This window comes from Zootoca vivipara, chromosome 13, assembly GCF_965207765.1.
Source record: "Zootoca vivipara chromosome 13, rZooViv2.hap1.1, whole genome shotgun sequence".
In the NCBI taxonomy this organism is placed as follows: domain Eukaryota; kingdom Metazoa; phylum Chordata; class Lepidosauria; order Squamata; family Lacertidae; genus Zootoca; species Zootoca vivipara.
The window spans coordinates 39,861,704-39,872,781 of record NC_142596.1 but is presented as its reverse complement, the minus strand read 5'-3'; the positions used below and the strand labels follow the sequence as shown (position 1 = coordinate 39,872,781).

The following is an 11,078-nucleotide window of genomic DNA, read 5'->3' as shown; positions in this document are numbered from 1 at the left end:
AAATAAAAACCACCACCCAATAACTTCCCCCCCAAACCACATTTTAAAAGGGGATGTCCCTGATGACGCCAGCTCTGCTTGCGGATGCCCATATGGACAATTTGGAGGGGTTGCCGCACTGCCATATGTTCAAGACGTTTGCACCGACGGTGACTGTATCCCTAATTATTTTTGCTCTTGGCATTGCTTAAATACGATTTTTCGTTTTTTGTCTGTATATTCCTCTCTGTCATTTGTTAAATATGTCAATTATTATTATTACTGTATTTTAATATTTTGCTGGAAGCCGCCCAGAGTGGCTGAGGAAACCCAGCCAGATGGGCGGGGTATTATTATTATTATTAATATTAATAATAATAATAATAAATAAAAAATCTGCCAGCTAGAGAGAGCTGTGGCTGCCATGCCCTGAGCAGAGAGGTAGGAACGGGGAAGAACTCCACCCGCCCCTTCTCCCCTCGCGACTCGGCCAGAGCAGCGGCCGTCCCATGATGCTCCGCGGCAGGCGGTCACCTCGTCTCGTCTCGGCCTGGGTTCCCGGCATGCCGCGCGCGGGCCCTCGCCTCAGCCTGCTAGAATCAGGCGGCAGCAGCAGTAGCAGCAGCAGCACTACTAGCAGGCGGGGCCGCCGTCGCTGTCGTCGCCTCCTCCTCCTCCTCCGCCTCCCCGCCTTCTGTGTGAGACAGCAGGAGGAGCGCCCGCCGCCTCAGGAGGAGTAGCCACCCCGCCGAGCCGCAGTAGCCGCTCGCCTCCATTACCGCCGCTCTTCTTACTGCTGCTATTATTGTTGTTGTTATTGCCGCCTCCTCCTTCCCCTGCCGCCGCCGCTTCCCCGGCCGGCCATGCCGTCTCGGGCAAGGTAATGAGCCGCAGAGCCCCGGGGTCTCGGCTGAGCGGCGCTTCTTCCTCCGGCACCAGGCAGCACTATCACTCGCGGAGCTGGAATGACTGGCAACCCAGGTGGGCGAGCGGGCAGGCGGGTGTCTTCTACGGCGGGGCGGCGGCGGCGGCGCGGCCTAGGGTCTGAGGGCAGCGTGCGGGTGCCTCCCTCCCTCTCTCTCTCTCCTCAGCCTTGGCAGGGGTCGGGCGAGGGAGGGGAAGCGGGGAGGAGGCCCTGAGGCAGAAAGGGAGCCGGCCGCCCGGGGTGGGGGTGGGGGGGTTGAAGGAAACTTGCCCTCTCATGCGCCCACCCGCCGCCACGGCAGGGCTCGCCTGGCGAGGCCTAGCGCGGAGAGTGAGAGGCTGGCCGCTTCGGCCCGCGTTGGGGATCGTCGGAGCGGGAAGGAGGAGGTGGCAGGAGACGGGGGAAGCCCTTGCAATGCCTCTCCCTCGCGGCCTACGAGGGTGGGAGGGAGGTCGTGGTGCTGCCGCCGCTTCTTTGGGTTGGTTTTGAGGCCTAGGGAGGTTTAAAGCGGGTGGGCAAATGTGTGTGTGGAATCCCACCCCATTTCTTCCTCTATTCCTTTCTTATGTCTGTGTCTCTCCACCTCCACCCTTGTTGGCAGGGCCTCCGTGGAGATACTGGTTCCGGGTACGTGTGTGTGCGGGGAAGTTTGCTTTCACTCTCTTTCTCTGTGCATGTGTGTGACAAACACAGTGCGCTGGTTGGAGGTTTTCCTAATTCATAGACCTTTTTGGGGGGTGGGGGCGGGGAGGAGGAGGAAAGAGGATTTGGCATGGGGTGGGTGGGAAACGTGTATATTGGGGGGGAGTTTTAATACGAAGAGGTCTTGCCTAGGAGGTTGAACTTGATGGCTTTTATGTACCTTCCCATCGAGATGTGAATTCTATGAGTGGGTGGGATAATTTATAGAGAGGCACACACCCCTCCTTGCCACTTGAGGAATAATAAATATTAATGGGTTCTGCAAAAGCTGATGCCATAACAAATGCTGCAGTGGAGCAAAAGCATGAGATGCAGCATTTATACCTGGAGTAGAAGACTTTGGGATGGGATAGGTAACCTGTGGCCTTCCCAAGGTTGCTGGACTCCCAACTAAAATAATCTCTGGCCATTGGCCCATGCTGGCTGGAGCTGGTGGGAGTTAGGATCCAGCAACATCTGAAAGGCCACAGCTTTCCCACCCCTTGTGCCAGGTACCGTTTCCCATCCTCCGTTTTTGCAGTTCTCCTTCCTATGATGGAATTTGAATTAATTGTTCATGGATGCCTTCATCCACCAGGTTAATATCACAGGACTTTGGAGTTGCAACTTTGTTGTCTAGATGGTAACTTGTTGATACTGTCTAGACATAAGGAAGGCCTGGTGGCTTGTGTCAAGGATCAGACCGATTTAGTGTCTACCCTGTTTCTCCTAAAATAAGACATGTTGTTGTTGTTTAGTCGTTTAGTCGTGTCCGACTCTTCGTGACCCCATAAGACATACGGTACCCATAAAATAAGCCATAGCAGGATTTCTAAGTATTTGCACAATATAAGCCATACCCCGAAAATAAGACATAGTGATAGGCGCAGTTCTGGAGGGCCCCAAGGAAGAGGCAAGGCTGGACACATAATAAAAAATAAGACATCCCCTGAAAATGAGCCACTGTGGGGTTTTTTTAAGGAAAAATAAATATAAGTCTTATTTTCGGAGAAACGGTACTTGAAAGGGTTTGAAGCTATTAACTCTTAAATTTGGTTTTTTTTAGATTGCTTATGATGCTGTTAGATTTTACATTGAATCTAGTATTTCAAATTGGTGAAAAAATTAAATCCTTAATGGTTCAGATTTTTTATTTTTTATTTAAAAATTTGTCATAATTTAGTCTAATATGTTCACTATACTTAGGTACTCAGGACATATCTTTTCACTTGCAGCACATTGGTGACATCAAAGTGCATGTAGGCTGTGGTGGTATACACACTTATTTGAGTTCTATTAAACTCTAGGACTTCTGACTAGATTTTATAGGGTTATGCTATTTGTATCAAAGTTAAAGAAATGGATGTGAGGTGATAATGTCATGTACTTAAATGATGATAAGATTTATTTATTCCACAACATTTGTATGCTGCTTGATTGATTTAAGATCTCTAAGCAGTTTACAAAAAAATAAACATTGGTTCTGTTCCACATTTTCAGGTGTGTAAAAATAATAGTTCAGTTTTGTTTGTCAATAATATTGAGATAAATCATTAGATATCTCCATAAAGGGTAAATGAGTTTTAAATACTGCAAATTGGTATCCAAGGAACTACATGGGTATGGCCAGTGTGGTTTTTTGACCACTAAGAAGAGCAAGTCCCCATGTCATACCACAGTCTGCTCATGAAAGACCCCTCAGTTTCAAAAATAATTTGCTATGAGACATGTGGGGTTACTGTTAAAAGACACATGTAAGTAGTTTAACTTTTTTATAAAAAAAACTGGATACTTGTCTCGGTCTCCAGTTTTCCCAGTAGCATTTATTTACTGGTGTAGTGGCTAGAGTGTTGGACTAGGACCAGAGAATCAACAATAGAGAGTGCAGGATATGAGATTGCTCCTAAAGCCAACACTGCAACATAGAGGGGTTTGTTTGTAAGGCAACAACAGTGTTAAACAGAATGTCGCTAATCTTTTTGAATAATGGAAAGAGAGAAGTTATAAATTAATGATGAGAGGCTAAACTGAAGGCACTGTATAAATAAAATTGCATCAATGTCATAATCGCATTTGAGAAAAATCACTTAAAATGAATGCTGGCAACAAGCTTGATGTAATCGGTCCGAGAACCAGGTTCATCCTTTCAGATACATAAATGATACTGCTAAGATACGCAGCGCTCCAGTTTGAATGTATTGTAAATGCAGTTCATTCCTGGCAACAGATGCAGTAAAAACTTTCATGCATCTGTCATTCAGAATAAGGACTTGAGGTGAATCGCCATAGCTTTTTTGTGGAGGCTTATCTTTGGATGTAGATTCAATTCCAGACATCCCTAGGTAGGGCTCCAGAGTTGCTGCTGTCTGAAACAATGGCAAGGTGTTTGATAGTAGATGTTAGTGACTACTTTTGTTGTTGTTTGGTCGTTTAGTCGTGTCCGACTCTTCGTGACCCCATGGACCAGAGCACGCCAGGCACTCCTGTTTTGCACTGCGTGATATATCAATAAGTTGTCCAAAACTGGTTTGAAGTCCATATCATGATATTGGATTCATAATTTTTGACCTGGCAATATACGTGTGTGTGTGCTATTCAAAAATCACAATGTGGGAAAAACCGTGGAGCCAGCCAATGCTTCTCTCAATTCCTGCAGCCCTTGTTAATTCTGTCGGCTCATCTCTCCCCAACCTCCTGCAGGGGGCAGCAAATCACAGGAGCAAGCTCCAGCAAAAATCACAATGCAGGGAAAAAGCAGGAAGCCAGCCAATACCTCCACATAGCTCCATCCTTATTTCAGCTAATGATATATCACGATGTTGAAAACCAGTGACTACATGAAATAAAGATATAAAAATTTATAAATTTTGAGTCTGTTGGAAGGAAACTTTCCCCAGGAAAAAAATGGAAATTTTGGGAAACATTGGAAATATGTGCTGAACTTTCTTTTCAAACTTAAAGATAGTTTCCTGTTTTAACAAAACAAAAGGTATCATTTATTATATAAAATTATTGTAATATTAATTAATTTATTGTATCTTAAGTTATGTGTTATTACATGTGAACAACCTATCTACTGTATCTATATATGACCCACTCTTCTTACTGGAGCATATGCCTAGTAAGCAAACATAGGATTGTAGTCCTAAAATGATAAATACCTTAGTTTTGCAGCAGGGTGTCTTCCCAAGAATCCTTTGATGGTAGAGATGAAAAGTTGTCCACAAGGGAGGGACCAAGTCAAAAGGACAGCTTCCTAATATCTCCAAATTAGGTCACCAGAGAAGGCAAGCAGCAATTCATGAACAATGTAGGCCTTTTATGTTCCTTTCTTGAAAAGGGCAGCACCTTTGAGGTGCAGAAATACGTATTGGATTTCACTTGACTGTTGTAGACATCTACAATCTTCAAAGAAATTATCAGTCTCTAATCTCTTCATACCATACACTTTGAGTGGGTAAAACATTGTCTTAGGCAGCCTCCTAAGTTCTGCTCAAGCTAGAAATAATAGAGAATGGTTAACTTGATATGGTTAATCTCCATGTTACTACACTGATAAAAGGGACTTTGGGTAATGTTGTGAAGAGGGCCATATGTGTGGTGAACTTTTCAATAAACTATTGATAACACCATAACCATTAACCATTGAAATTGCATTTCCACTAAAGGCTCTAGCTTTTCAAGGCATTTCCAGGAACATTTAAGTTTTCTACCTTTTTGCTGGCCCTGTTTCTTTAATTGCAGCCTGGTACAGGTTATACAGGTGGAGAAAAGCAATGGAAAAAACTTCGCCTAATTGTCAAGCTGCTGTCAAAGGCACAGGAGCAGTATTGGTTAAAAAAAGAAAAGAAAATGGTAATCCTAGTAATTGAACCTCATACATAACTTACTACTACGGTACTACTTTACTCTGTTATGCCTTATTACATATCTTTTGATGTCCTCTGTTTCTGCCTTCCTCTTTTCAGCAGCTTCAGGAAAGCCTTTTCCATCTAGAAAATTCAGCTGCATGCCTCTTGGCTCTGCATATGGTTTCCCTCTTTTGCAGTCATGGTTGTCAGTACAATATTTGCTATGGAAGCACTTTTCCTTCTTCCATAGATAATTCCTGTCCATATAGTAGCTGTGCTGCATAAACATTTTTATAACTTTATTTTTCTGTGTGTGCACTGTATTTTTGTACAATAGTAAAATTAAGTTTCTACTTTAAAAATCCTATTTCCTTGAATATGTTTATAGTAAACTGAGAGACAAAGCCAACCTCAACTCAAGCTGTGACTTTCCCTTTTTTTGTATCTTTGTGGGTCATATGATGGTGTGAGGAGTAACAGAGATTAGGGTAAACATATACCCTATTTAGGAACTGCCACAACTTGCTCTGCAGCATAGCAGCACTTAGAATGGAGTTTTATCATTTTTGAAGGCAATAAGTCGTGTTAAACCTGCCATTTTTTAACAAACACACCATTTCACGCACAATGGTTGCATATTCTTCAAAAGATGCAGTCTCAAAGCTTCTGTTTTCAAGAGAGTATGTAATGACTGCCACTGAAGAATACATTTCTTCCACAAATGTTACGCTTCTGAACAAATTCTCCATCTAGCACCAGCTTGAGATCATGCTCATCTTGAGATGTTCTCCTCTTTTCTTTTTAAAATAAGGAGGGTCTTCTGTGTCTGTCTTATGGATGGGTTAAAAACCTAGATGAGTTTGTGCATCAAGGAAAAATAATCACTCTTCTAGTAATGTTGAGTAATGTGTCAAACGTTACTTTCAGTTTTCCACAAAACTGCTATTAAAGTGGGTAGTATTGGCTTCTTGTTCTTACTAAGTTTACAGAGCCAAGGGTGCAGTATGGTTATGATGTTGTAGCTGATGTGGTGAGCTCTAGGTGTTGTGGACTGCAACTTTCATCAGCCCCAGCATGGCTAGTGAGCATGGATGATGGAAATTGCACTTCACAACACTGGTCTATAATAGCTCAATATCATGTGTCAAATGAAGAAAGAATGGAAGTATCAGTTCTTAGTGTGCTATACTGACAGTTTAATGAGAGAAATAATAATAACAGTTTTATTATTTATACCCAGCCATTCTGGGCGGCTTACAGCACATATAAAACATAGTAAAATATCGAACATTAAAAGCTTCCTGATACAGAACTGCCTCCAGATGTCTTCTAGAAGTTATGTAGTTCTTTATCTCCTTGACAGCAAATCTTACGTGTAGCTAGAGGGGGAAATTGCATTATGGTGGTTCAGTTCATTAGATGGCAAAGTGTGAATTATTAACTACAGTTAGAAATAAGACATTACTGAAAATGCATGGCAGTTATTGAAAATACATTGTCAACTGCTCTGTTCAACTCGCTTTGTGTGTGTGGGGAAAAGAATGGATGATATCAGATGTTATGCAAGAGGAAGAAATGGGAGTTCTTTCCCCTGTAGCCCCTCCAAATCTGCTCTGGAGGGTCCTCTAGCACTCTAGAGCAGATTTGGAGGGATGTGGGGGTGGGTATGGAGAGGAAGGGGAAGTTCCATTGCTCTAGAGCAGGCATTTCCAACAGGTAGATTGTGATCTACCAGTAGATCACTGGATGTCTGTGGTAGATCACTGGCTCCCCTCAAAGCTCAACAACTTTGACTCCCCTATAAAAGCTCAACAACTTTGACCTGAACCCCTAAAAATGGGCTTTCCTCCCTAAAAAAGCTCAACAACCTGAACCCCCAAAAGTGGAGTAGATCACTGCCTGTTTTAACTCTGTGAGTAGATCGCAGTCTCTTGGGAGTTGGCCACCCCTGCTCTAGAGGAAGTCACTTCCGCTCATGAATGGGCAGAATTGAATGTCCCCCAATGTGTGCCTTGATGCCTTCACTTTTCCATTCTCCTGTACATGGCAGCCAATAAGGTTGGTCAGGGAGAATTTGAATAAGATGACTTGTATCATTTGTTCATTTTGCTGCATGTTGTAAGAAACAAATCCAGGGAATTGAGTGCTATCACACCATCCATGGCTGTCATTTTTGTTGTTTCTTGGAGATTGAATGTGTTGGGTGTTAAGATGCACAAGTGAAAGTCTTACATGCATTGGGTTGTAGCTAAGGTGCCTTGTGTGAGCAGATAGGACTTCACCTTGTACAAGGCAATCCTCCCCCCCCCCCTGCTTTGGCAATTCTTCACTCCTACTGGAAGCCCTATTCTGGGACTTTTCAGAGTGTCTGGTTGGTTGAATATATATGGTAGGTGTGTGTTTTTTCCACTAAGGGCACTGTGGTCCATTACTAATGTGAAATTGACTTGCTTTGTTTTGTATCCTATTACTATGTGTTGCTTTATATTTGCAAGAGATCAAATGAGTTAAGGTGAGCAGTTTTATTACAAACAAGGAAGAGTCTTGTGGCATTTAAAGGTAAAGGGACCCCTGACCATTAGGTCCCGTCGTGACCGACTCAGGGGTTGCGGCGCTCATCTCGCGTTATTGGCCGAGGGAGCCGGCGGACAGCTTCCAGGTCATGTGGCCAGCATGAGTAAGCCGCTTCTGGCAAACCAGAGCAGCACACGGAAACGGCATTTATCTTCCCGCCAGAGCGGTACCTTTTTATCTACTTGCACGTTGGTGTGCTTCCCAACTGCTAGGTTGGCAGGAGCTGGGACCAAACAACAGGAGCTCACCCTGTCGCAGGGATTCGAACCGCCGACCTTCCGATCAGCAAGCCCTAGGCTCTGTGGTTTAACCCACAGCGCCACCCGGCATTTAAAGACTAACAAATTTATCATGGCATGAGTTCCTTATTATTGTGAAATGCATTTGTGGGGAAAGGTGAGCTGTGCTGCTTGGGGATTTTTCCTCTTAACAAAAGAATGCTAACAGATACTTGTAAAATTCAGAAGCTTCAGTTCTAGTGGTCTCTAGCAACCACAGAATTTAGTTTGGATCCTCATTTGGCATTTGAGAAACAGCCTGATTTTGTTCGAAGCAGTTTGGAGACTATCCAATTTGGCTTGCAGTCTGAAGTTGAATCAGAGTTGGATAAAAATTCCAGGCATGATAGCCCCTTCTGAGAGGATGAATCTTGTCAAATTTCAAGGGCAACCTTACAGTTAGGGATTCACCGAATTTTCCCTATTTTAGGGCAGTTTGTATGGAAATAAAACACATCAAAGAGGTTCTTCCTAGATAAGAAACCTGCCAGATTGCAGACAAAGAGGTCCAGTGGTTTTAAGGTTGCCTTTTTAAGGGGGGGGGGAAGTAAAATATCCTCCCTCCCTGTGGTTTATGGGCAACAGTTTTATTCTGAATATGGCACATGGATCTTAGAGGTGTCACTATGAAGGCAAACTGCCAAATTTCAGGAGGATGGTTGCATGGGCTAGGGATTAAGAACTAGAAAAACAGCTCCAGGCATGTGCTCTGCTCAGTTGGTACCAAAAGATGCAGAAACCAAGTGCAAACGGGTTAGATAGAAGTGGATGTGTGAGCATGTAACAGACATAGAATGACTTGGATGCCGAGCATTTTCCAAGCAAGCACCATGAGCAGAACTAACAGAGCACAGAACAATCAAGAAGATATGCCTTTGCCAAAGCGCAGTGAGTGGAGAGCCCTGGTAAAACCATTCTCAGAGTAGAAGCTAGACATATCAGTCTTAAAAGAGACCTCTCTCTTTACTTTCTCCTCACTTTTTGTTTTCTTATCAGGCAGCCTGTGGGAAAATGTTTCTATTTCTTCAGAAACGCTGTCTGCAGCTTGCTTGCTTGCTTGCTTGCTTTTTTTTTTAAACACCTCTGAATTGCTGAAGAACTCAGAATCACTTTGCTGGTCCTCAGTTCAGGGTACTTTGAAAGATCCAGTTTTGGGCTCAGATAAGCCTTGAATCTGTCTGAAGTGGCCTGCTTTTGTATTGTAATTCATCTGAATCTGATGCACAACCCAGTGTTGGGTATTAAACACTTGAACAGGTGAAGGTTTACTAAAGTGTCAGATTTGTTAATCATTTGTATATTTTTTTAAAAAAACGTTGATCATGGAGATAGGATTCTGAGAGAGCTGCTCTACTAGATGAGAGCTTAAGACTACTAAACCATGGTGGCACTTAATTAAAATACTTTTTGTTAGTGGGTAGAGGGGGTATGGGGAGCTGAGGAACCTGTGATGTCAAACACTGGGGAGCTTTTTATATTAGCCATATCTGATGTTGAAAGTCCTTCCATGTAGGGTGGAACTGTGTAAACTTCCATGTTTCATCACAGGTGCATGTATTTCACTGGCCTAATGTGTGGTGGAATAGATATGTTCATCATGCTAGGTCAATATTTGGTTTTTAAAAGGCGTTTCCCACATGGGAATGCATCTCACATAGCTGCATAATATTTGAGTCTCCCTTCTCTAATAATAATTCATAATTTTCTTTCTCTTTTTACATGGTGAAAACTTGAGGACTGTTAATAATTTGACTTGGACTAGCATTGAGAAGCTGTTAACTGTGGGCTTTCCTGTTAGGGAAGCACATAAACTTAAGTTTCTGCAGGTTTATCATTTGTAGGAGCTCTTAAGTTTTTACAGGTTTTACTCCACTGAAATTTAGTTCTTAACACCTAGTGCTTTTGCTGTGTCCTTGATGTACTTTTAGCTGATGCTGCAATAAATTAAATACAGAAATAGGAGGTACTGACCTCCTCATACAGTTGCTTAACTTGCTTGCTACCTTGATGAATTTTTCACTGGGCCAGAGATGTTTTATCGGCTGGGACTCCACTTATCAGATTGTTATCACAGGGAGAATTCATATGTTCCACAAGCTAGTGAATACTTCTCCACCCTTCCAACCTTTCCTATTTAGGGATCAGAAATTATAGAAATATGGGAATAGTAAGTGCCAAGTTGGAGTAGAGCACTCACTTAAAACATTTCTCTTTTTGCAGATCTGACAGTGTATCAGCTGACCAAGAGAATTTAAAATACTCTTCATCCAGAGACCGGAGTAGTTCTTCTTCTTATGGATTACAATCCTCAAATTCAGCGGTGGTGTCTCGACATAGACATGATGATATCAGAGTCCCCACTGACATACAGAATGAAGAAAAAGGTACATAATTTGTCTTCATAGGTAAAAAGGAATACTGCCAGTGGAAATAAACTAGTTTGTGGTCTCGATGAGGAGTGGCTGACTTTTTCAGCCCCATGGTTTCATTGAGTGTCGGCTGCTCCTCTGGAGCTGCTTGCTAGCAGTGAGAATGCCGAGGGCAATCTTGCATGTGCGCACATTCACCATACACAGGTTACACATGTATCAAGCACACATTCACACAGCTGGGGAGTGGGGTTGACTTACAGAAATGCAGCAGACTCACACACACAGATAGGCATGCAGGCACATGGGGCAGGGTACAACAATTTATTAATACTACCTTCTCCTTCGTTGCCATCAGCTATATAAGTGGTCCCCAAACCCTGGTGGTAGTGTGAGTAGCAGCTATGGGACTGGTTTTTTG

The 11,078-nt window shown here is 43.2% G+C and overlaps 1 protein-coding gene across 1 annotated transcript in view; it reads left to right on the top strand.

Annotated features, from left to right (window-relative positions):
• The first annotated feature begins 551 nt into the window (after positions 1-551).
• The window catches only part of SMG1 (SMG1 nonsense mediated mRNA decay associated PI3K related kinase), a 72,154-nt gene continuing 61,627 nt past the window's right edge, over positions 552-11,078 (top strand). Inside the window, exons 1-2 of the mRNA XM_035130581.3 lie at positions 552-960; positions 10,509-10,672. Of these exons, the coding sequence (XP_034986472.1) occupies positions 863-960; positions 10,509-10,672 (262 nt within the window). The 5' untranslated portion in view covers positions 552-862. The remainder of the gene's footprint in view (positions 961-10,508; positions 10,673-11,078) is intronic.